General features: G+C 43.3%; 1 protein-coding gene across 3 annotated transcripts in view; it reads right to left on the bottom strand.

Moving 5' to 3' along the window:
• SHTN1 (shootin 1) overlaps positions 1-23,720 on the bottom strand; it is a 104,998-nt gene that overhangs the window by 33,356 nt on the left and 47,922 nt on the right. For 2 of the 3 annotated variants that reach the window (XM_077779468.1, XM_077779469.1), the window contains 6 exons: positions 20,498-20,644; positions 17,052-17,205; positions 14,789-14,888; positions 9,501-9,583; positions 2,779-2,888; positions 1,071-1,203 (listed from right to left, as the gene is read on the bottom strand). In XM_077779468.1, the coding sequence (XP_077635594.1) occupies positions 1,186-1,203; positions 2,779-2,888; positions 9,501-9,583; positions 14,789-14,888; positions 17,052-17,205; positions 20,498-20,644 (612 nt within the window). In that variant the 3' untranslated portion in view covers positions 1,071-1,185. Of the gene's footprint in view, positions 1-1,070; positions 1,204-2,778; positions 2,889-9,500; positions 9,584-14,788; positions 14,889-17,051; positions 17,206-20,497; positions 20,645-23,720 lie in introns of those variants that run through there. The other variant, XM_077779470.1, reaches the window with a different exon arrangement.

Raw genomic sequence — 23,720 nt, 5'->3', positions numbered from 1 at the left:
GAGAGAGAATGAGTGGGGGAGGGGCAGAGAGCAAGGGAGACACTGAATCTGAAACAGGCTCCAGGCTCTGAGCTGTGAGCACAGAGCTGGATGCGGGGCTCAAACTCACAACCCGTGAGATCATGACCTGAGCCAAAGTCGAACGCTTAATCAACTGAGCCACCCAGGCGCCCCTGGGTAGCTTCAGTTTAACATCTCATGAACAGCTTCTGGGTCAGTCCAGGTGCAGGTAACGATGCTTACCCAGGTAATGATCCAATAGCTCAAGAATGAGGGAGAGGCTACTGACCCATTTCATGAATTATAAATGAGACATCACTTTCTTACGGAAACTATATAGTTTCTAANTTCTCTGAGACCAGGGATCTCCTCCCGGGTACCACTTCCCTTCACAGAGGATGGAGATGAAGACAAAGGCTGCTGGAGAATCCCTGGCCTCCGGTTCCTGGGAAGGAAGGAAAGCTAATCTCTCTCCATCAAGAAATGGGAAGTGATTAATAGCGACCTATAACCCTTTCCTCTGGAAAGTTAATAAAAGAATAAGATCCCGTTCCAATTTTTAAAAAATGGACAGCGAGAGGGAAAGAAGGGAGCAAGAGAGGGTGAAGGGCAGAAGGGGTGGTGGGAGGAGGGGGGGAGAGGGAGGGAGAGGGAGGGAGAGAGGTTTGCTGCTCGTGTACAAATCAGACCAAGACATTCAACTTTCAGAGCCTGTGCCTGCTGGGAAATACCATGCCACCAGCGCCAGTCATCAGTGCCAGTCAAAAGCTCTAAGACACTAATGATAACCACAACGGTATCGACGATAACATCAAAGAATTTAGAAAAGATGCAGTTAAATTAGTATTGTCAAGGCAGGCTTGACCTCTGCGGGTAAACTGTTCGGGTGACAAGCTGTGCCGTCTGAGCAAGCGGCCCGGGGGCTACGTGCCACTCCAGCTGCCCTGGGAAGGCAGGGGCCTCGGAGGCAAGCCTGGAGGGCAAGCTCGTGACCTTGCAGGAAAGCGCCGATGCCCCGGGGGTGGGGTGGGGGCGGGGGTGACTGAAGGCACATGCAGCGACGACTCATTTCAAGGCTTACTGCCCAGGTCGTTCGGCACTACATCTACGCGATTCAAGGATTACCGGCCGAAAACTCAGTCGTCCACTGATCCTTGGGCGGCTGCTCTCCACTTTGCACTCACATTAACTAATGTGTAACCGCTGGAAGAGCCGGGGCAGGAAACAAGAAGGACAAAGTGACACTCAGAGAATGAAGGGACATCCGCCACACCAAAGGCTCACGATTGAACGCGTGCTCGACGTTTTTTCTCTCTAAACTGGTTTTGGTGCTTTAGGACGCCGCGAAACTAGTCCGTCTGCTCTGGCTTGTTCTTTTCAAAGTAGCTGTGACGTGGGAGTCTTAAAAATGGTTTCGTTTCAAGGATTCCACTGAGATCCCCCCACTTTCAAGTGTTTTCACACTTCCGTCCGCGTGAGCCTGACAACAGTCCTGTGGGTTGGACAGGGTTAGCTCTCTGCCCGTTCCGGGGAGAGACGAGCCCGGGAGTGGGGGGGAGAGGGGCCCCGCAGGATTTGCAACGACAGAAACAGGTGAACAGGGGCATCTGTGAGAGGGAGAAGGAGCCTTAAAGTTCAGTTTAAAAGAAGAAGAAAAGAGATCCAAACTGTTGATGCTTTTTTATAGGGAGGAACCCTCCCCCTACAAAAATATCTCTCACATTTCTCGAGACAAATATCAAAAATTCTATTCTTGGGGCACCTGGGTGGCTCAATCAGCTAAGCGTCCGACTTCGGTTCAGGTCATGATCTCATAGTTCGTGGGTTCGAGCCCCGCGTCGGGCTCTGGGCTGACAGCTTGGGGCCTGAAGCCTGCTTCAGATTCTGTGTCTCCCTCTCTCTCTGCCCCTCCCCTGCTCACACTCTGACTCTCAGAAATACATAAATGTTTACAAAAAATTAAAAAGAAGTTCTATTCTTAGGTCTGTTGAAATGGGACACACCTACAAAGAGACAGAGGCACTGAGCTAGATTCTAGGTGCTTGCGCAGACCTTGGCATTCACTGTGGTCTACTCTGGAAGACAGCTGATGATACATATATCCACAAAATTTTCTCCTCGGAGTGGCCTGGAACAGGTTTGTAGAATTAATAAAAACAATCATATGACCCTCATTGTTTTTCAGAAGCTGCCTTGGGTCTGTTCTGACATTATCATGTGACGCTGCCTGTCCACCCAGCCCCCCTCCTCCTCACACTAAAACAGAAGCCTCAGGAAGGCAAGGAGTTTTGTCTCCTTTGTTTATTGCTTTATTCCCAGTGCCTGAAAGAGCACCTGGCCCAGAGCAGATACTCAATAAATACTTGTTGAATGACACAAAAGAACCAGGAATTGAAGACAAGAAAGGGTAGAATAATTATTTGTTTGGTATAACAGTTCTGATCAAGCAGAGGAGAGCACCCTGTGACTTTCTTTTTTAAGTAACCTCTACAACCAGTGTGGGGTTCGAACTCACAACCCCAGGATCAATAGTCACTTGCTCTACTGACTGGGCCAGCCAGGCACTCCCACTTTCTCTCTACAGGGATTTAGGTAAATGGTGGCTCAAACAGAGTCCTCCTGAAACATGCTTATGTAAAAGTAAAGGCTTTAATGACACGTTAGTCTCATCCTAAGATTTCACAGTCAGTCCCAATGAAGCTTTCATCATCCAACTTCGCACGTTGACACTTGAGAAAGGAAACATCACGGGAGCGGGGGAATTTAGTCACTCCGTACCTTTGCCTTCGGTCTGGTCGTCTGATTCACTGGCCTAAGATGAACTCCCTTTTTAATTCTATCCATCATCTCTTCAACAGCTTGCCTCTTCAGATCCGTGACTTCTTCGGCTATCAAAGAACACACACGTAAATCATCTTATGTTACAGGAAAACAGCTACTTTCTCATTTCGGTGACTTAGGAAGGCTGCACTTGGAAACTAACCACAGTGGTTTTTCAGACAAAAATCACAAAATATCACATAATGATTTACTGAAATTATCAACTACCAGGGAGCCACACATTTTTTTGTTTTAATTTAAAAAAATCTTTGAATAAAAGATCTGTTTTTTAAAACTGCAGTTCTAAAATTTAAGGTCTAATTTGTAGCCTGGAAGTCAATATTGGCTCATCTCTGTTAAACACTGGAAGTGGATCTGGTTCCATTTGTCAGCATAATGATAGACTTGCATTTCTCCAGCTTTATACCTAACCCCAAATAATCATTCATCTTCGCCTCAGAGATGTTTTCAGAACTTGTAACATCCTATGTCAGAGAAATCAGCCCAAAGAAGGAACAACTAACAAAAAGCCCATTTGAAAATAAAAGATAAAAGAGATCTGTTAACTTGCTGGAAGAAACCCACAGTCAGAAGATGAACAGCAAATAGGTGAAATCTATTTTTAAATTGCCATCTTTTGTTTAGGAATCACAACGGAAGGAAACATTCAAGCAACCCTTTTTCAAGTCCTTTAAAACTGTCAATGTTAAAAGAAAACATACACCCAGAAATGAGTGCAATTAAGTTAATTAAATTTGATTTAAAAAATTTCAGCTGTCTATTGTCTAACCTTTGCACGATTTTGCTACAAAAACAATGAAGCTGCTGAAATATGCATCAATTAGATGAATGTACCTGAGGTGGGCTTAACGCTATTGATTAGAATAATGAAATCTCTTTCTTGCACAACAGCTTGACCAAAGAAAGCACTGAATCATGTTTGGAACACTTATCAGCATTAATGCCATTCTAGATCTTGTGTTTATATCTGTCTCATTCACTGCAACTGATATATTTAAGTTTAAATACCTCATAAAGACCTTCTACTTGGGCTCCCTGGAGCACTCCACAATGTGGGGCATACAGTAGGCATTCAGCAGGTATCTACCTGCTGAATAACTTGTTCAAGTCTTGGCTTTATGTGGCTATTAATATTTTTGCTATTTGAGCAGAAATAACCAAATCCTGAAGGACAACTTGTAACTGGAGGCCATCAACGATGTCTCCAAGCCAATGGACAGGAGTGTTGGGCGTGGCACTAATGAGGCCTATGTTGCGGCTTCTTTTTCTGCCACATGGACTTCACGAACACAACGCAGCTATTCCTCGTACGTCGTGCCTAGGGGAGCAACTAGAAGAATCCAGAAGGTTCCACCATCCTGACCTCTGCAACCCTTCGGTGATGGGATTACTGCTCTACTCATCATACAACCTAGGTCTTCTGACACCGTCCTGACTTCAAATAGGATCCTATCATCTTCATAGGCCATTGACATGCTGGGACAGAAAAGTTCTCATATCCAGACAGCATTTTTCACATGCAGATGGCAAGAAAGCATCTTCTGCCAGTCAACGTGGGAAACCTGGCAACAAAGTTAACAAATGAAGGAAGGCAAAGCTGTGGGCTGACCAACTGTATGTCCTTAAGCAGCATTTTCTTGGGCAGCTTCTGCTGATGGCTCCCCAACATCAACCAGGGGACAGATAAGAAAATTACTATGGATAGAGATTCATTCATTCATTCATTCATTCACTGACTCACCCACTCACTCGATATCTAAATACCTACTACGCACTACGCGGTGCTTTGGCTGACCCTATTCAAAGTCAGGGGAGATACAAACCCAGATCTGCCATTCAAGCACCTGCCATTCGGAATTTATTCCTCAGAATTTTTTTTTTAATTCTAAAAAAAAACATCTGATTTTCAGAAAGCCTGCCATTTTGAGTGAGACTTAAGAAGAGCTGCGTAGCAACAGGGACATTGCCGACAAACAGATTAGCACTCTGTAAGGAATGACTGAAACCCAATTAAATGCACCATACAAAAACTAATTAAGGCAGACAGATGGAGAATTATGGTCAACACCATTCAAATCTGCCACAGCATCTAACATAACAGGAATTTAAAGTAGTTTCTTATTTTTGCTTGCTGGAATCATAGTGATAATTCAGAGAAGTGCCACTATCTGTATTGTGTCCAGATTATAAACCGGGCTTTAATTTCTTCGTCGTTTTCGAGTGTAAAGGCTTAATTGGCCTTAAGAAAGAGAAATTGCTCTTATCAGATTCCCTACGCGGGCACAATACGAGGGCAACGCCAGGTTAGCTGCACAAGCTTTCTCTCTCACCGGCCCTGTTTTTGAACTAGCAAAAAGCAATCTATACGAACTTCTCAACTATTAAGCAGTTCTAATAAATCTGCAGGAATCACCTACAGAGAGCTCATGGCATGTTTTGTAATGCTTTCTGCGATCACGCAGTTGGTAATTGTCTCACAAAAGCATGTAATCAGAAGGACAATAGAAATATGCAGGATACTGGAGATTAAAGAAAAGAGACCAATGAAGACAACAGGTCTAATGTCACCGAACTGCCACAGGAAAATCAAATCAAATGTTCTTTGAGTTAGTGCTTCAAGGTCAGTCTTGGATCAGAAAGCTACATGTAATTAATGGAGGCTTAAATTTTAAGACCCACTTGAAAATTAAGTTCGTTCCTCAAAGAAAAGACCCACAGACCAAAACCATCACCCTGTTGCTCAATAAAACCTTTTGTTATTACTTACAAGAAAGGAAAATAAATTTTTTAAATTCCACAGGATTAGTTTTCTCTTTCACTAACATTTTTTTAATTTTTTAATTTTTTTTTAATGCTTTATTTCTGAGAGAGAGAGAGAGAGAGAGACAGCATGAGCAGGGGAGGGTCAGAGAGAGAGGGTGACACAGAATCCAAAATGGGCTCCAGGCTCTGAGCTGTCAGCACAGAGCTCGACGCGGGGCTCGAACCCACAAACCGTGAGATCATGACCTGAACCAAAGTCGGACACTTAACCGACTGAGCCATCCAGGCACCCCTGCTAACATGTTTTTAAAAGGCATTTAAAAAGAATCTTATGGCACCATGATGTACAAAATTTCTAAAGAACACATCGTGGTTGAATGAGTTTGCATGTGATGTAAGGTCATAAAGTTAAGGATATTCCCTTAACTACAGTCCCCGAATGAGGACTTCTACCCCTCAAAGGGTAGCTGGAACCTTGTCCTTTATTTCCTTTTTTCAGTTAACATTTTGAGTATTTTCTATATGCTCGGTACTACTTGAAACACTTTGCATGTTAGGAGACTTCGTTCATTCTCACAAGGACCCTATGAAATAGGAACTATGATTTTCCCAATTCAGCAGGTTAGCAAACTGAGGTAAGAAAATACCAACATATTAATGACCTAAATATGCAGATAAATCAGCCAGCACACCTGTCAAATCTCAGACTTTGTTCAATGAATGCATTCTTATCAAAATTAGGGTTATTCACTTCAAAGTCTGTTAAATATTTCTTTTATTTGACCTAAAAACTACTTCTAGAATATTCCACAGAACTTCCCCTACAATCAAGCGTTTTAAGAGCCATTGGTAATAAAAGTTTGTTCAAACATCAACTCGGAGAAGCATACCAAGTGGCGTGAAAGCCANAAAAAAAACAAACAGTTAAAATTGGGCCTCTGCCTTTCCTGGGGTACCCATGACTCTCCTAGGTCCCCCAAGTTAAAGCTTAAACAGAGGGTTTCTTGTTGAGGAAATGGAATCTGGGGGGCTTGGCGTGGTGTAGAATTAAGAACCTATATTTTGGGCCTTTCTGGGCCTCAATTTCTTCATTTTTAATTTTTAAAAAATTTTTAAATGTTTATTTTTGAGAGAGAGAGAGAGAGAGAGAGAGAATGAGTGGGGGAGGGGCAGAGAGCAAGGGAGACACTGAATCTGAAACAGGCTCCAGGCTCTGAGCTGTGAGCACAGAGCTGGATGCGGGGCTCAAACTCACAACCCGTGAGATCATGACCTGAGCCAAAGTCGAACGCTTAATCAACTGAGCCACCCAGGCGCCCCTGGGTAGCTTCAGTTTAACATCTCATGAACAGCTTCTGGGTCAGTCCAGGTGCAGGTAACGATGCTTACCCAGGTAATGATCCAATAGCTCAAGAATGAGGGAGAGGCTACTGACCCATTTCATGAATTATAAATGAGACATCACTTTCTTACGGAAACTATATAGTTTCTAACACTGGGGGTTAATAAGCTCGGAACACTTTTTTATTTTTAACTTGAAGGGTGCTGTGGAGGTTGACAAGCTAATAATGCGGTTCACTTAGAAGGGGAAATCACTGTATGCTGACTGCCCTACCAACCCTCTAAGACTTACCAACTATCCCAAAACAAGACTGAAACACAGCCTTCATTTGTAACGGTGCTGTGAGATCCCGGCTAGGGGAGACAGGGCCAGGTCTAAACTTGGATTCATTGAAGCTGCACATAAGCTGTGGGGGACCTGCAGACAGGGGTACGCCCTCAAGGAGCTTGCAGTCTCTTCACGAGGAGAGATGTGGAAATACCCCAGACACCGCAGCAGAGGCTGGGGAATGGGGCGTTATAAAATCTGAAGCAGGGGCACCTGGGTGGCTTAGTCGGTTGAGCGTCCGACTTTCGCTTAGGTCATGATCTCGCGGTTCGTGGGTTCGAGCCCCGCGTCGGGCTCTGTGCTGACTGCCAGCTCAGAGCCTGGTGCCTGTTTCAGTCTGTGACTCCCTCTCTCTCTGACCCTCCCCTGCTCACGCTGTCTCTCTCTCTCCTAGAAATAAATAAAACATTTAAAAAAAAATTCTTTAAAAAAAAATAAAATCTGAAGCAAAAAGCTACAGCGACACAGAGCAATGAGCTAACACTCACAAATAAGGGGGAGCACCTAGGTGGCTCAGCTGGCTAAGCATTCGACTTTGGCGCAGGTCATGATCTCACAGTTTGCGGGTCTGAGCCCCGCATCAGGCTCCGTGCTGACAGTTCAGGGCCTGGGGCCTGCTTCAGATTCTGTCTCCCTCTCTCTCTGTCCCTCCCCGGCTCATGCTCTGTCACTCTCAAAAATAAATAAACATTAAAAAAAAAAGGGGGGGGAGTGGAGAAGAGCCTAGAAGGTTCACGGGAGATGTGGAACTGGAACACGTTGCCCGAGAAAGTTGTGAGTAGATGAAAGGCAGCAGGGCAACGCTGCAATGAGGAAAGACAGAGCAGGTGCATGCGGGGCCTCGAGGTAATGCTCTAGTCATAAGGTGGAACAGACGTAGAGAAATGAGGCTGAGGTAATAGCAGAGAACCATCAATAAGCAGCTTACAGGGTCTGGACTCTATCCTGATGCAGTGAGAAGCGTAGCAATGTCACGGGACGTAGGAGAATGTCACCCTCCCAGGGGCAGGAAAGTAGCTGGACTGGATCAGTGAGGCTGGGGGGCACGATAAGGGGGCCAAGATGTCTGTACCAGACTGGGCTTGAACCAGGCAAATGCACAAGCTTTGCACCTAACAGCTGTTGAGCAAACGTGCTGAGGGGAACGTGGGTCCTACGGGTCCCCGTCACCCTCCGTGTGGCAGCACGCCTCTGCCCGCGGCTCCGTGAGCCGAAGACCTACTCCTGGCCGCCTGGTGCCGCTGCTCCATGGGCGAGCCCTTCCTCCTCCACGCCCGCCTCTTCACATGACCTTCAACTTCTCTTCTCCAGCGAGTCAGTGCCTGTGAATCGCACCTCCCAGAGTCGTTCCTGGATTTCCCATTTCTTTCTATCTCCACTGCAACCCTCCTCCCCGCATGGGAGCCACAGGCCTCTGGATGACGGACAGCCCCTCCCCACCCCTCGGTCCCCTGCGGTCTGCTCTCTGTCCTTTTGCTGCCAATAGTGGGAGGTCTTTAAAAAGACCAATCTCACCATGGCACACCCCTACTTCCAACTCCACCGCCCTTAGGATACATTTCGAAATCTTGACCACGGCCTCCAGAATCTGGCTCCAAGCTCCTCTCTTGCATCCCATGTTCCAGAAATACCAACCTTCTTTCAGTTTCCTAATATGCCAAGCTCTCCACCCCCACCTCTTTCGACCTTGAATCTGTTGCCCCTTTATGTGAAGTTTTATTCTAAATTCCCTCACCCTGACTTCCTAGATCCAAACTGCTCGGCGTAAGCATCACTTCCTGAACCCAGAAGTCCACCTCCATCCTCTCTTGGGAACCTGTGCTCATCCTCCAAGTAATCATCCTTGTTTACTTCCTGTCTCCCCCACTCAGCGTAACTGCTACATCTTCTGTTGCCAGTACACAGCACGGCACCCGTGGGCGGCAGGTGCCTGAGCAAGTCTGGGCTCACTTGCTATCACCTCTAAAAACCCTCACCTGGAATCACTCCCTCTCTTTCCTTAACACATCATCCTATAAAGACCCGTCCCAGCAGAATGCACTTCACAGGTGACGTGATCTACACAATGAGCTGCATGAAGGCAGGGACGTTATCTTGTTCCTTCTTATCAGCTGTTAAGTTCACATTTCTTCCCAGTCCTTCACGGTCAAGGAACTCAAACAGGATGTGTGCTGTTGAACATCTGGGCTAAAGCCATTGAAAGTAAACCAAAGAAGGTGAGAATTACTTGTTTCTGGTTGCGCTGCCTTTTCTTTCTTAGCACCACTGCCGCTGGGATGGGATCGCTTCCGGATCATGGACATGAGGGATCTTTGGAAGAAAGAACAAGAGTGACAGGAGATTACTGGATGCTTGGTGAGCCAAGAAATAAGATGTACCAATTCAAAATACTCAGTAAAAATCCAACTCGTCTCTAGGTACATGAGTGCTAGAATTTAGGAGTCTATTTTCCACTTTTAACAAGTTATTAAACTTTTCATCACTTTAGGGAAGAGAAAGAGATCTCATCCCTTTCTGCATGAAACCATACTAATTAAGCAAAGCAAATTAATTACTCAAAGAAGGAAGCCACTATAATTACCAATGTGACGCGAAGCAAAACAAATAACAGAAAAAAAACATCAACATCCATATTCCAAATTCAGAAACAGCCATCTACGTAATATGTCTGAGGGAGAGGGAAGGCTGAAAGAATTTGGAGATGTTTTCAGTAAATATCTATTTGTGATAGATGGGCATCAACATCTCTGAATCTGAGTGACGCAGACCAGATATTGAAGGGATAAGATACATTTAGACCAGTCTCTCTGGCCTATGTTTTTAAAATCTGTACAAAACCCAAGTCATGATAAATTTAACATTAAAATTTTAAGATCTCCATATAGTAAAAGACACCATAAAGAATAAAAAATGTAACTACAGATCGATGAGAAAGAGCGGGCAATCCTACAGAAAAAAAATGGACAGAAGCCTCAAAACTCCATAAATGAAGATGTCCTAATTTCCCAGACGCATTCAGAAAAAGTGCTGTACTTCACTGGTTACTAGGGAAACACAAATGAAACCCACGTTGATTTGGTTACACGGTCATCAAATGGGCAAGAAATGCTAAGTCTGGTAATATCAAGCGTTGGCACGGCTTGGGAATAACGGGAATTCTCACACTGAAGGCAGATTAGGAACTGATCGTACCACTTTGGAAAACTAGCATCACCCTGTGGAACTGAAGACACACTATGCGAGAAGCCAGTGATTCCCCTGCCGTGGACCTTACAGAAATGCAAGCCCTTGTGCCCCAGGATTCACGTACAAGAAGGTTCACGTAGAATTTCCATAATGCCCTGGAACTGGCCGTATCTCAAATGTCTAGAAGCATCATAATGGATAAGCACACGGAGACATTCATAAAATGGATTATGTCTCCATGAATATGCATGAGGTTCAGCTCCACAAAATAACACCGATGAGTCTTGCAAAATAATGTAGAATAAAAAGAACGAGACCCAAATGCAGACAGTAAAATTCCAAATATATAGTTAGAAAAAAAGATGTATATTTATAGGACTTTAGGGATATATACGTAGGCAATTTTTTTTTTCTTTCACAAAAGAATAAAAGGATAAGACTCTAGGCTACCAGTATTTTTCTATTTCTTGATTTGGATGGTAAACACGTGGGTGTTCACTTTATATTACTTTTAAACTGTACATAAGTTGGTGTACGTTTCTACATACATTATCACTCCCCCTCAAAATAGTTTATCAAAAAAACCAAAAGGACCGAGAATTCCTGAGTTCCTTCAACTACATTATAAATGTCCTCAGTCCCAAGGAGGCCACTCTGCAAAGGCATAATGTCGCCTCTAGGAAACGGGGCACCTGGATACGCGGCAATGCCTGGCTGAGGACAGAACAACTCAGTGTTCCCTACTCACCATGGTTTTCAGATTTTTTAATTTCTTACTTCTGCCTATAGGATCTACTACTAATCCTCAAACTGCCTTTTCTTCAAACTCCCAAACACGCTGACCAGTCTCTCATGAAGCCCGGCAAAAAAAAAAAAAAAAGCACCACATTCCACTCCACCCCGTGAGGTTTCTAGAATGTACCAACTGGAAAACAATCAGTCAGTGGACTTTTGACTTCATTTGGTTTGTCTTTTGGGGGCTCACCATGGCCCAAAATGGAATTAAATTATTTTCACAAGAAGTTAGAAATCCTTATTTACACAGAACTCTTTTTTTGGGGGGGGAGGGGGTGCTACTCTTTTTTTTAATTTTTTTTAATTTTTTATTTTTTTTACAAATAGTTTATTGTTTTTATTTTTTATTTATTTATTTTTTTTTTACAAATAGTTTATTGTACACAGAACTTTAAAAGAAGCATATCTTATTCCAAAAGTTGGGAAGAAACAAAATAATGCAAATGTTATCTGCTCACTTGTGCCATTCTGTGACTGAAGGCAAGGAATATTCAAGGTCTGGAGGTTAACATTCCGGGGGAGAGTGGGGCCTGGAGAGGGTTGTCCCCAGTCGGGGCTTCCTCTTACTCTCTCACAATACTCTGTAATGAACTCATTTCTGGTTCTGAAATTTTCAGTGTTGAATTATTGTCCATAGAGATTACAAAGCAGGAAGTTATTTGCACTGTTTGAAATATCTGTGTATATTTACATAAATGAAGTAAAGCACTTAAGTGGAGGAGAGAAAGTGTTAACTTGAACTATTCTGAATTGAAGTACAGTTAGAGACTCATGGTGCCCAGAGGAAGCTCATCCATAACATTAAAAAAGAGCCCTCTGTCAAGATGGGGCTTAGGTCACAGACAAAGTGGGTCCCCCAGGCCCGGTGAGAACACCAGGACAAGACACCTGGGACCAATCATCCAAACCTCTGGCTGAAACTGCCCCATTTCACAGCCAGTTCAACTGAATGGATAAAAGCTTCAAGCAAGAGCTCCCAAACACGGAACAGTTCCACGGAAGACATTGACCTTGAAATTCTTTAATAAGTGTTTCTCATCCCCACTGTGATAGTTAATTTTATGAGTCAGCCTGACTGGGTCATGAGGTACTCAGATATGGGGTCAAACAGTATACTGGGTGTTTCTGTGAGGGTTTTTGAATAAGATTAACGTTTAGACTGGAAGCCTGAGTAAAGCACACTGTATTCCGTAATGTGGGTGGGCCTCTTACAATCAGTTGAAGGCCTGAATAGAACCAAAGTGTGACCACGGCCCAAGTGAGACAGAATTCCTCCTGCCTACCTGCCTTGAAATGAGGACATCTGCCTTTCCCCGCTTCCAGACTCAGATTGAAACACCACCTCTTCCTTGGTCGGGACCCTACTTGACCTTGAGACTGAAACCACAGCCTAGGCTCTCCTTAGGCTCTATCTTTCCAACCCACCCCAGGACTTGTCATAGTCCATAATCATGTGAACCGAATCCTTAGAAGAAATCTTTTATGTGAATGCATATGATGTATACACATATATGCACATAGGTCTATACACACACCCCTAATGGTTCTGTTTCTCTGGCGAACGTTAACTAATAAGCCAATACACCCAACCCTTCCCTGTGAGTCGTGCCTGCCCAGGACCTCTCCTGAGTTCACTATGACCAGTAAAACATGACCAAGGTATGCCTTCTTTCTCGCTTTCCTCTCTCCCACCTGTCCCCTGGGTCAAAGGATCACTTCCTAGTTTTTTTTTTTTTTTCTGTTTTCATTTATATCCATGATCTATGTTATGTCAGGGTAAAACAAGTGGTGCAGGAACAAAGTTAGAAAACCTTGATTAGTGGATTCAAAGTCCAGTGAAACTCAATATATATGCAAATACATTTCTTTGACAAGAAAGTACTCCTTACAAAAAAAAAGAAAGAAAATTCTCTTTCTACTGAGAAATTACATCTTACACTACCTAAATTCATCTTATAATAAAAATCATTTACGTTATTCAGTGAAAATTTTCTTTAAAGGGCCTCATAAAAAAGAGCTCACGCTTTGGACGTATAGTCTGAGTCCTACATTCATTTCTCAGTATAGCTGAAAAGCGCTCTTTGGGAAAATTTCTATTTAGGTTACACTTTACTTTTAATTCCAAGGGCTTCCAGGTTTGTTAGACTAAAAATTAAAGGCCAACAGCAAGACTATAATCGCTTTCTTCACAGTTCTCCTTCCTCAGACAGAAGTGACCTTTCTTATCAGCTCAAAATTCTACACCTTAGAGAAAGATCAAAGTGCTGAATTTCCTATTTTAAATGTCAAATTCAGAATATCTCCAACCGATTTAGCTACTCGGGACAAAAAAGAATTTAAAATACCTGAAATTCTTTCAATTGGCTCTTGGACCAATCACGTGTAAAAATTATTTTGCCCTGACTACCTCAATGGCTTAAAGTAGATTATTTATGTCATCCCCTGCTCAGTAAGGAAAACTAATGAGAATCTTTTTAAAAGACAAAGTCCCGTTTTCATAGTCGTGTGGGAGGAACACGTTACACATTCTATTCAGACGGAACAGCAAAGGTGCAAAGAGCGTGAATAAATGGCCTCTCTGGGTGAAAGGATTAAACAAAACACATGAGTAAATGAAAGGTGAAAAAGCTAGCAAAATTTTAAATTCCCTTTGTTCCAGAATAAATTATACAGACGCAGCTGACACCATGACATGAGGAGGTAAGCTGTCACCGGGGCAAACAGGTTGTCCCACGTACTGCTGGACATCAGGATGAAGCACCAATGACAAAGGAGGGGATATTTGACTCTAGGATCTATTGTGCTTAATACAGGCACCCAGGACCATCGAGTCACCTCCAGCTTCAGAAAAAGTGAATTCTTGTCCTGCACAGATGATTCTCTATCACAAGGACGTAAACCAATTTCTTCTTCTTATGGAACGTTCTTCCCTCGGCATTACGGTTTAAATGGGAGGTTAGGGATAAAACATAATTAGCACTTTTAGCTTAATTACTAGTCTGTAACAATTACTACTGATAAGTTTTTGTCTCATTTAGTACTTTTGTTTTTAAAGTAAATGAACAAACCAGAGCTTTTCAAATTCAGAGCAGGACGCGGAAAGGGAAAAAAACATTCTGGAAAAGCTCAAAATTCCTTGGTCTTCCACATAATGGAAATCCCAGGGGTCACGGACTGAAATTTTACAAGGGAAGCATCGGATTTTTTCAACAAACGTCTGGCTCTTGGGTTTGTAACACCCATGGCAGGAGAACAGGCTGGGCCCCGGGAACGTCTCTGCCAGGTGCTTTTTAGGGCCCTTTCTGTATAGATCACAAGACCGGAGGATACACTGGCCTTTACAAGACCTGCTGAGATACCAGCTGGTAAGTTTCAGAGTTTTTACGTTTTTACCACCCATTCCTCCAATGGCACAACTTAAGACAGCGCTGTGCTTGTTTTTTGTTTTTAAAGGAGGGATGCCCCGCACGTCCACTGCAGCTTCCCTGACAAGGAAGGCCATGGATGCCCAGCGGGCTTCCCGCAGGTGCTTACCGGATGGGGTTGGGAGGAGGAGGGGGAAGCGGCGGTGGAGGAGGAGGCGGTGGAGGCACCGAGTTCTCTGACTGGTTCACCCGCTTCTGGAGCTCGTCAACTGCACAGAGAGCAAGCATTCAGGAAAGAGCTGAAACAGGCAACTGAACGTAACACCTTTTACCCGTGTAGAGGAAAACACATAACATCTCTCAAAATCAAGGTCTTTGTATTAAGGCAAAGTTAGACATCTCAGTATGGGGGGCGCCTAGGTGGCTCAGTCGGTTAAGAGTCCAACCTTGGCTCAGGCCATGATCTCACTGTCTGTGGGTTCGAGCCCCCGCTTCGGGCTCTGGGCTGACAGTTCAGAGCCTGGAGCCTGCTTCAGATTCTGTGTCTGCCCCTCCCCCACTTATGCTCTGTCTCTCTGTCTTGAAAATAAATAAAACATTAAAAAAAAAAGAAAAATCTCACTATGAAACTGCAGAGTATCTTAACCTTTTTATCCTTCAGGCTGCCTGCCACCGCTAATGCGAGCAAGGTCTTACATAGGTTACAAGAAAACATTACTGCCTTGTTGCTATACATCCAACAATGGAAAAGAAAAAAAAAATTCAGGACAATGCTGTACGGGTGGGAAGTAAGGGCTGAGTAGGCTGAAGAAATATTTGTTAACGATGGAATACTGCTCAAACACTAAGAAGCTGTTAATACTTTACTTTTAAAATGTATAGACCAGGAATTAATTTTAAAGATGACATTCAGTGATGAATTTGAATAGCATACTTTCCTCCTCCACTTAATTTCCTTCAAAAAATTGCAAACTCTCAGGGCATGCCTGGGTGGCTCAGTCGGTTAAGCGGCCGACTTTGGCTCAGGTCATGATCTCACGGTTTGTGGGTTCGAGCCCCGTGTCGGCTTTGTGCTGGCAGCTCAGAGCCTGGAGCATGTTTTGGATTCTGTGTCTCCCTCTCTCTCTGACCCTCCCCTGCTCATGTTCTCTCTCTTTCGAGCTCAGAAATAAATCAAACATAAAAAAAATTTTTTTTAAATAAAAAATCACTGCAAACCCTTGAGTTCTTGATTTTAACCAGACTCAGACTCTCAAATGTCTGTAACTTTTGAAACGGGTTGCTCTGTGCGAAGGAGCATCCTGGAAATAGAATTTATCTGTTCAATTCATTCACGTCATTAATGAAGCAGGTATTTAAGCACCAACAATGTGAAAGGGTCCATGCTTGGTGCTGTTCAAGACAGTTTCTGAGTTCAAGGAGCTCAAGTTCAATGTATGTTGCAGATGCTAATATCTCCAACATGGGCTCCACTGGGCTCTGGGTACAGAACATGGTTTGTACTCAGGAATGGCTCTGTCTGTCCCCAGCCAGTCCTGTCTCCATGAATGACTGCACCCCCCAATGATCTGCTTTTTTGTTTGTTTCTACATATAAAATCAAGATGGCTTTGGCCACAGGCTGCCTGGATATTCACTTAAAAAGAATGAAATACTTCTTAATTTTAGGTCAATTAAAAAAATAAATTGCAGTTCACTTTCATTGTGGGTTAGAAAGCACAGACTCCTTTTTAAAGGTGGAAAGAAAAGCCTACATGGTTCTTCCATACAGATTTCAAAATTCTAGTATAAAATGAACCAAAAAGCTGAAGTGAATATCGAAGCTGTTATAAATGGGAACGACCTGCCTCCTTAAATCACCCACCTTCCAACAGAACTTAGTACTTATCCCGGTGTAATAATCCAATTCACACATTCCCGTCAAGCCTTCGAGAACCGAATGAATAAATCCTTTGATTTAAATATCCCCTGGTGGTTTAAAAGTTTTTCCACTTTAATATACATATTGTTGCCCATTTTATTGTTAGCTGTGATACTGAAAGTACTAGATCGTGGGTATATTTAGACACCAGACATGAGAGTTGTATGAACCTTCAAAGTTTAGTTCCTCTTAGAAAGGCGCCCTGAAATGGACAACATGCCTCCACGAACACGCCTATCTGAAGCCCTGAGGAATTCTGCAATGTTGGTCTTGTCATATGAGCTATATCTTTGTGTCTTAATTCTGTACGTGAAGCTCACAAACGCTGAGTGCGGCAAGAAGCCTGAGTGCTTGCAGATCACTGGAGGGCAGTGGCCATTCGACTCAAATGCAGTTATTTGCGGACTCCAGCATTTGGCAGGCGTCCAGACTAGCTACTGGCCAGGTTTGGGGCTGGGCATGGGGAAGTCACCGACTACAAAGACACAGGAGCGCCCACTTGACGCTTTTACCGGAATGCTTTAAGTCTCTGGCTTTCTCCTCAGAATTCTGGTATTTCACTTCCAGTTCCTTTTTATCCTCTTCCAGAAGCCCCAGCTGCTGTTTAAGGTTGCGTATCTCTCTGTGGAGAGCTCCGTTTTCTAGCTGCTCTTCTAATTCTTTCACCTGTAATTTATAAACAGAACTTCATAGTCTTTCCTTTGTCAAGGAAAAATCAAGGGGAGAAACATCATTGTTTCCCTTTACTTCCCATTCATGGCAAAGAGATTCCAATCCATCTTAAAAACCACATAAATCCGGGGCGCCTGGGTGGCTTAGTCGGTTAAGTGTCTGACTTTCACTTAGGTCATGATCTCGCGGTTTGTAGGTTCGAGCCCCGCGTTGGGCTCTGTGCTGACTGGCAGCTCAGAGCCTGGAGCCTATTTCAGAGTCTGTATCTCCCTCTCTCTCTGACCCTCCCCTGCTCACGCTGTCTCTCTCTCTTAGAAATACATAAAAATATTAAAAAAAAAAAACCCACATAAATCCTAGAGTACAGTCAGTTTTTAAAACAGCAGCTATTTGAGTCGATATAGATTTATTGGAGACTTAATACCCCGGATAATTAAACATGAGTCAAAAAGGTAAGATATTATCTAAGAAATTCATTTAAAACAGATTATTACTTTCATACCCATTTTCAAAAGAAAATTCAGGTAGCATGAAAAAGAACCCTTGGGGGACAACTTGGTAACAAGTATCAAAAACCTTAAAAAAAAAAAAGAAAGAAAGAAAGAGGGGTGCCTAGGTGGCTCAGTTGGTTAAGTTGAATTTGGCTTAGGTCAGGATTCCTGGGCTGTAGGATCAAGTCCCAAGTCAGGCTCCATGTTGAGCATGGAGTCTGCTTAAAATTCTCTCTCTATCCCTCCCCCCAATCACACATTTTCTCTCCCTCTCTCTCTCTGAAATAAAAAGAAACAAACAAAGACTGACCACTTGATTTCGTAAACTACTTTTAAAATCTGCCTTAAAGAAATAAGGAGACAGGGCACCTGAGTGGCTGGGTTGGTTAAGTATCTGACTCTTAATTTCAGCTCAGGTCATGATCTTGTGGTTTATGAGATTGAGCCCCATGTCAGGCTCTGTGCTGTTAGTGTAGAGCCTACTTGGGTTCTCTCTCTCTCTGTCTCTCTGCCCCCCCCCCCCACTCGCTCACACATGCTCTCTTTCCCTCCCTCTCTCTCTCTCAAAATGAACTTTAAAAAAAATCTTTAAAAAAAAGAAATAATAAAACAAGTAATCAAATATAACCACTATAGTGTTCTTTGTAACACTATAGTGTTCAATTGCAAGAATTGAAAATAAATATCCACCAATATTACTGATTGAAGAAATCATGGTGTGTTCACTAAATGAAGTACGCTAACAACTGTTTAAAATCACACAGCTCACTGCACCTTGGCACGAGATGGTACGTTACCAACTGGAAAAAAAAAATCAGACTGTAGAACAATACACACGGTATCATTCCATGTAAACTACCTTCATAAAAGTCTCTATTTGCCTAAAGCTTGGATAGGTACCAAAATATGGAATTCTTGGAAAACTTTGATTTCTTCTTTAATTTGTACTGTATTTTTTTTAATGTTTTTTATTTATTTCTGAGAGACAGAGAGAGAGACAGCATGAGTAGGGGAGGGTCAGAGAGAGGTCACAGAATCCGAAACAGGCTCCAGGCTCTGAGCTGTCAGCACAGAGCCTGACATGTGGCCCGAACCCACAAACCGTGAGATCACGACCTGAGCCAGAGTCGGCCGCTTAACCAACTGAGCCACCCAGGCGCCCCATAATTTGTATTGCATTTTAAAAGTTTATGGGGTGCCTGGGTGGCTCAGTCAGTTAAGTGTCTGACTTTGGCTCAAGTCGTGATCTCACGGTTTGTGAGTTCGAGCCCCGCGTCGGGCTCTGTGCTGACAGCTCTGAGCCTGGAGCCTGCTTCGGAGTCTGTGTCTCCCTCTCTCTCTGCCCCTCCCCTGCTTGCGCTCTGCCTCTTTGTCTCAAAAATAAACAAACATTTAAAATAAATAAATAAAATTAAAAAATAAGAGTTTGTTCATTAGAAGAAATATGTGTTGCTTTTATCATCATGAAAACAATACAGTGTTGGAAAGATTTCTGGGGAGTCTACAGGCGGCTGAGGGACAGGGAAGAGCTATTTACCACCACATGTGTGAAAGACCACAGAGAAGGACGGTCTATTCCGGTGTGGCAGCCTCAGAAGGCCTGACTGCTACAGCTGCATTCAGGATTTTGTCTAGAATTCAGTATCAGCTACTCTCTCTTCCTACCCCAGCAAGGTACGTACACAGTGACCGACTCCCACACCTCACTTCAATTCGGTAGGTTCCAGGCCCGTGTTACATACTACATGGGCTGACTACCACTAGTAAGACTTTTCAAAGCTGCAAAGCTCTAGCACAAGCTATATAAGCATAAACCTGCTTTCATTCTCCCCCCTCTTTATTTGAAGTGGCAATTCCTGCATGTGGGGACCAAAAGAGAAAAGAAGACAAAAATTCTCTCCTCCCCACTCGATTCCCTGGATCTCCGTCCAGGGGCAACCCCTGCTCCCATCCACTCATGCGGAGGCTGTGCGCATACACCAACATTACCGAGGGGGGAGAAATGAACTCTGCCTCATGACCAACTTTGTAAGAACTTCAGCAATTTCCAAGGATTAAACGTCACTATTATCGCTTAGAGAGACTTTGACAGGGGATGATAAACGGCAGCCTTTTCTTCACAAACGAGGTACACTGGAAATAGTATAAATATTGATGTAATTTTTCATAAGTGGTTTCTGTAACTTCAGAGCCTTTGTTCCATCTCTTTGCCTGCCCTCCCCTCCCGCCTCCTCTCTCTCTCTCACCTACTGGGATGGCTCTCTGTTCCGCCTGGCACACAAAGGTGGGCCGTGTCAGCTGGAATTGGTCCACTCAAACAAAATGAAACAACCACTTGGGAAGTCTTTAAACATATACATTTGTGCGAGTTTTAGAAAATCAGGAATTTTCTCTAAACAATTACTACCAACGTGGACATTTCCTCCCTCTTTGAATAAAACCCGTGTCCCCCAAGAAGCCCTCCGAGACGGACACACTCTCGTGGTGCATGTGGTCCCCAGAAACACCATCGACTCACAGATGTCCCAACCATGCTTTCGATGCCTTATCCAAGCTCTTTTCGAGTGCTCGCTCTTTCCCTCGCTTCTTCAGACCTTCGGACAGGTTAAAGACTGTTATGAAGTCTGGGATAGTGCGCTATGAATTTTTAGTTGGGCACTAAATTAACTTCACTTGGTAGTGACATTCTTCTAAAAAGTGAGAAGACCGGGAAGACTCACTAGGGCCAACAGGAGAGCTCTAGGTAACCGGACTGAGGGGGGTGTGTGTCAAGACTCCAGAAGCAAATCCATTACCTTTTTCTGATGCTGAATTCTCTCTTCTTCCAGTTGCTGGACAAGTTTTGAATTTTCTTCTAAAGCCTTCAACAGCTGCTGGTCAGGGGCAGAGCTCTGCAGCAGAAGGTGGCTCTGTCTCTTCAGCTTGTTCTGCTCTATGAACATCTGTTAAGAGGGAAGGACAAAACATGTCTGCAGTAATCAATGTCCCGCGTCTCCCCAACCAAAACCGGAGCGACGGGAAAGCACACGGAGCTGCTACTAAACAGTTAAAGGCGGGGCTCCTAGGTGGCTCAGTCGGTTGAGTGTCTAACTCTTGGTTGTGGCTCAGGTCATGATCTCGCGGTTTGTGATATGGAGCCACACATTAGGCTCTGCACTGACAGTGTGGAGCCTGTTTGGGATTTGCTCTCCCTCTCCCCCACTTGTGTTTTCTCTCTCTCTCTTTCAAAAATAAACNACGCTGTCTCTCTCTCTCTCCTAGAAATAAATAAAAATATTTTTTTAAAAAAAATAAATAAATAAACATTATTTTTTAAAGTTAAAGGCAATCTCTGCCTGGTATAGTATCACAGTTCTAGAAGTAATGACCGCTATGACTTCAACCATAATTTTCATACAATCTTCAAGAACCTTGCACCAATGAGGCATATATGCAATAACTAAGTCTAATTTTATATCTCAGTTTTTCACTGTTTAATTATTGTTTTAAAATACATTATTAATAATAGAACTGGCTAATATTTATCAAGAACTTATCTTATACCAGGTACTCTATTAAATATTTTATATGTGTTATTTTAATCCTTACATCAATCCTAGGAGCTGAATAGCTTCCTTGAATAGCTTAAATTTACTAACACTGTGTGATAGATACTGTGATGATTTTACATGTATTATATCATCTAATCCCTAGAATACTGTCAAGTAGATACTATTATTATCCCAGTTTTACTAATAAGGTAACTGAGGTTCAGAGATGTTAAGCAACTTTCCCAAGAACACATGAAGTGGCAGAAACAGGATTTAAGCCAAGATATGTCTGATTTAGAAGCCTAAGCTCTTAACTACCCGGCTAATCTCCTTCCTCTATTAACTAAATCTAATGTTTTGTTTTAAACCAATTAGCTTTGCCCTAGTGATGAAAGCAGTGAACACCGAGGAGGGTAAAAAGAGATGGGATGAGGTACATTAACATTTACTGTACCACTTTATTAAGCAACTTATGTGCATTATTCACCGAGTCTTCACAAGGTTACATTTCTGAATATGACATTATTTTCCATGAACCTGTTGCTTCTTTTCCTTAATATCCTACACAACTGAGCCAGCGGGTGAGTCTACACATGAAATGTTACCTAAACTCTGGAATTAGGCCCATTTAACAGAAGAGCCTCAGAATCTCAAACTCTTAACAGCATTTTAAAGTAAAACTGACATTCTCCTTCCACCAGACTGCTCACTTCTTTCTAAGAATGGAAGGTGCCGGGGAGGCGTGAGGGGATGGGTGTGTACGCATGCGTGGGTGCTGAGCCCCAGGATGGAGAGGTGAGAGGCATCACCGTGCTCGGGAAGAGCCACCACTAGTTCACCAGTATCTCATCTAGTGTCTGGCATCTGAAACCAGTGGTATAACTGAAATGAGCAATTCTGAGTTACTATTATTATCATAATAATGTTTTAAGGCATTTTTCTTCTTTAAAATTTTTCTTTATGTCTTTATTTTACTTTGAGAGAGAGACAGAGAGCGGAGCAGGGGAGGGGCTGAAAGAGAGGGAGAGGGAGACTCAGAATCTGAAGCAGGCTCCAGGCTGAGCCATCAGCACAGAGCCTGATGCGAGGCTCAAACCCACAGGCTGTGAGATCATGACCTGAGCCGAAGTCGGATGCTTAACCAACTGAACCACCCAGGCACACCGTCATTTCTCTTCTTTTAAAACTTAACTTGATTAGGGTCCCTTGCCAATGTCTTCGCAAAGACCTCAGAGAGCGAGCAGGAAGGCCTGCAAATAGCAGCTGGAGTCGGTGAGTCCTCTGGCTTTCTAGCAAGTGAGGCCTTTTCCCAAGAGTGAGGCCGGGAGCAGAAAGAGGGGCAGCAGTTGGGGTGGGCGACCAGGACAGAAGCGGTGAACTCAGCAGGCAAACAGCGCTGGGCATGGCCACCATCGTCAGTCAAGGCGTGGCTGTGCCCCTCACTGCACTGCTTCTCTGAGCGCCCGCTCTCTCGGTGGAAAGACACAGTTCTCCTTCCCGACACAACGCTCAGGAAAGCCTGTGCAACTTTATGTGATTATGAATTATCTCAACTTTGGTTCTTTTGAAAAGAAAAGAGTGAAGATTATGTCTCAGGGATGTTAAGAATGTGAATTTCTCTGGCAAAACCCTGTAACAATCTGTAAATAGTAATAGCATACAATGAAAAGAACATAGAGAAAAGAAATTCCTCTAGGTAATGACGGTAACTTGAAGGAACTTACTCAGACTACCTTTTCTAGACTTTAAGACACTAACATGAAATATTCAACACAACACCTTCTAATGACTGTGTTTAAAGGAAATTTAGTTACCAAATGCTAATGATGTTGGCTTTTAACTATGGCAAAAACTTGATGGCTAGGATTAGGGAGGTTGGTCTCTTATCACACAAATATAGGTTCCAGAATTTCCGAGGAATTTCATAAATCTTTTCAAAGAGTGAAAAAGAGAAGAAAAGCTTGTGTCATTAATATACAATGCATTCTTTCCAGAAGAATATTAAAATATCGGCTGGGTTGTCTGGGGGAAGAACACAACAGCCTCATCTGGTATCTACATTCCTGACCACATGCTGAATGAGGAACCCAAGCTTTCTAACAAGGAAAATTACACTGACTAGCAAGGAAAAAATATATTTAAAAAGTACAGGAAAACCTTTCATTAAAAACTAAAATTACATTAGGGCACTTGGGTGGCTCAGTCAGCTAAGTGTCTGACTCTGGATTTCAGCTCGGGTCATGAGATCAAGCCCCATGTCAGGCTCTGTGCTGACAATTTAGAGCTTGTTTAAGATTCTCTCCCTCCCTCTCTCTCTGCCCCTCCCCTGCTCATATGCATGTGCTCTAAATAAATAAACTTAAATAAAAAGAGAAAAAGAAAAAAATATTGTTTCTATAAAGAAAAATAAAATTACACTGAAGAAATACCAAAACTTAACAGAGGAAGACAAGTGGCTGTTTCTTCCTTATTGAGGGAGGGTCCTGTT

This window comes from Crocuta crocuta, unplaced genomic scaffold, assembly GCF_008692635.1.
Source record: "Crocuta crocuta isolate KB4526 unplaced genomic scaffold, BGI_CrCroc_1.0 scaffold138, whole genome shotgun sequence".
NCBI classification, from domain to species: Eukaryota; Metazoa; Chordata; class Mammalia; order Carnivora; family Hyaenidae; genus Crocuta; species Crocuta crocuta.
This window is presented reverse-complemented; position numbering and strand designations above follow the sequence as displayed.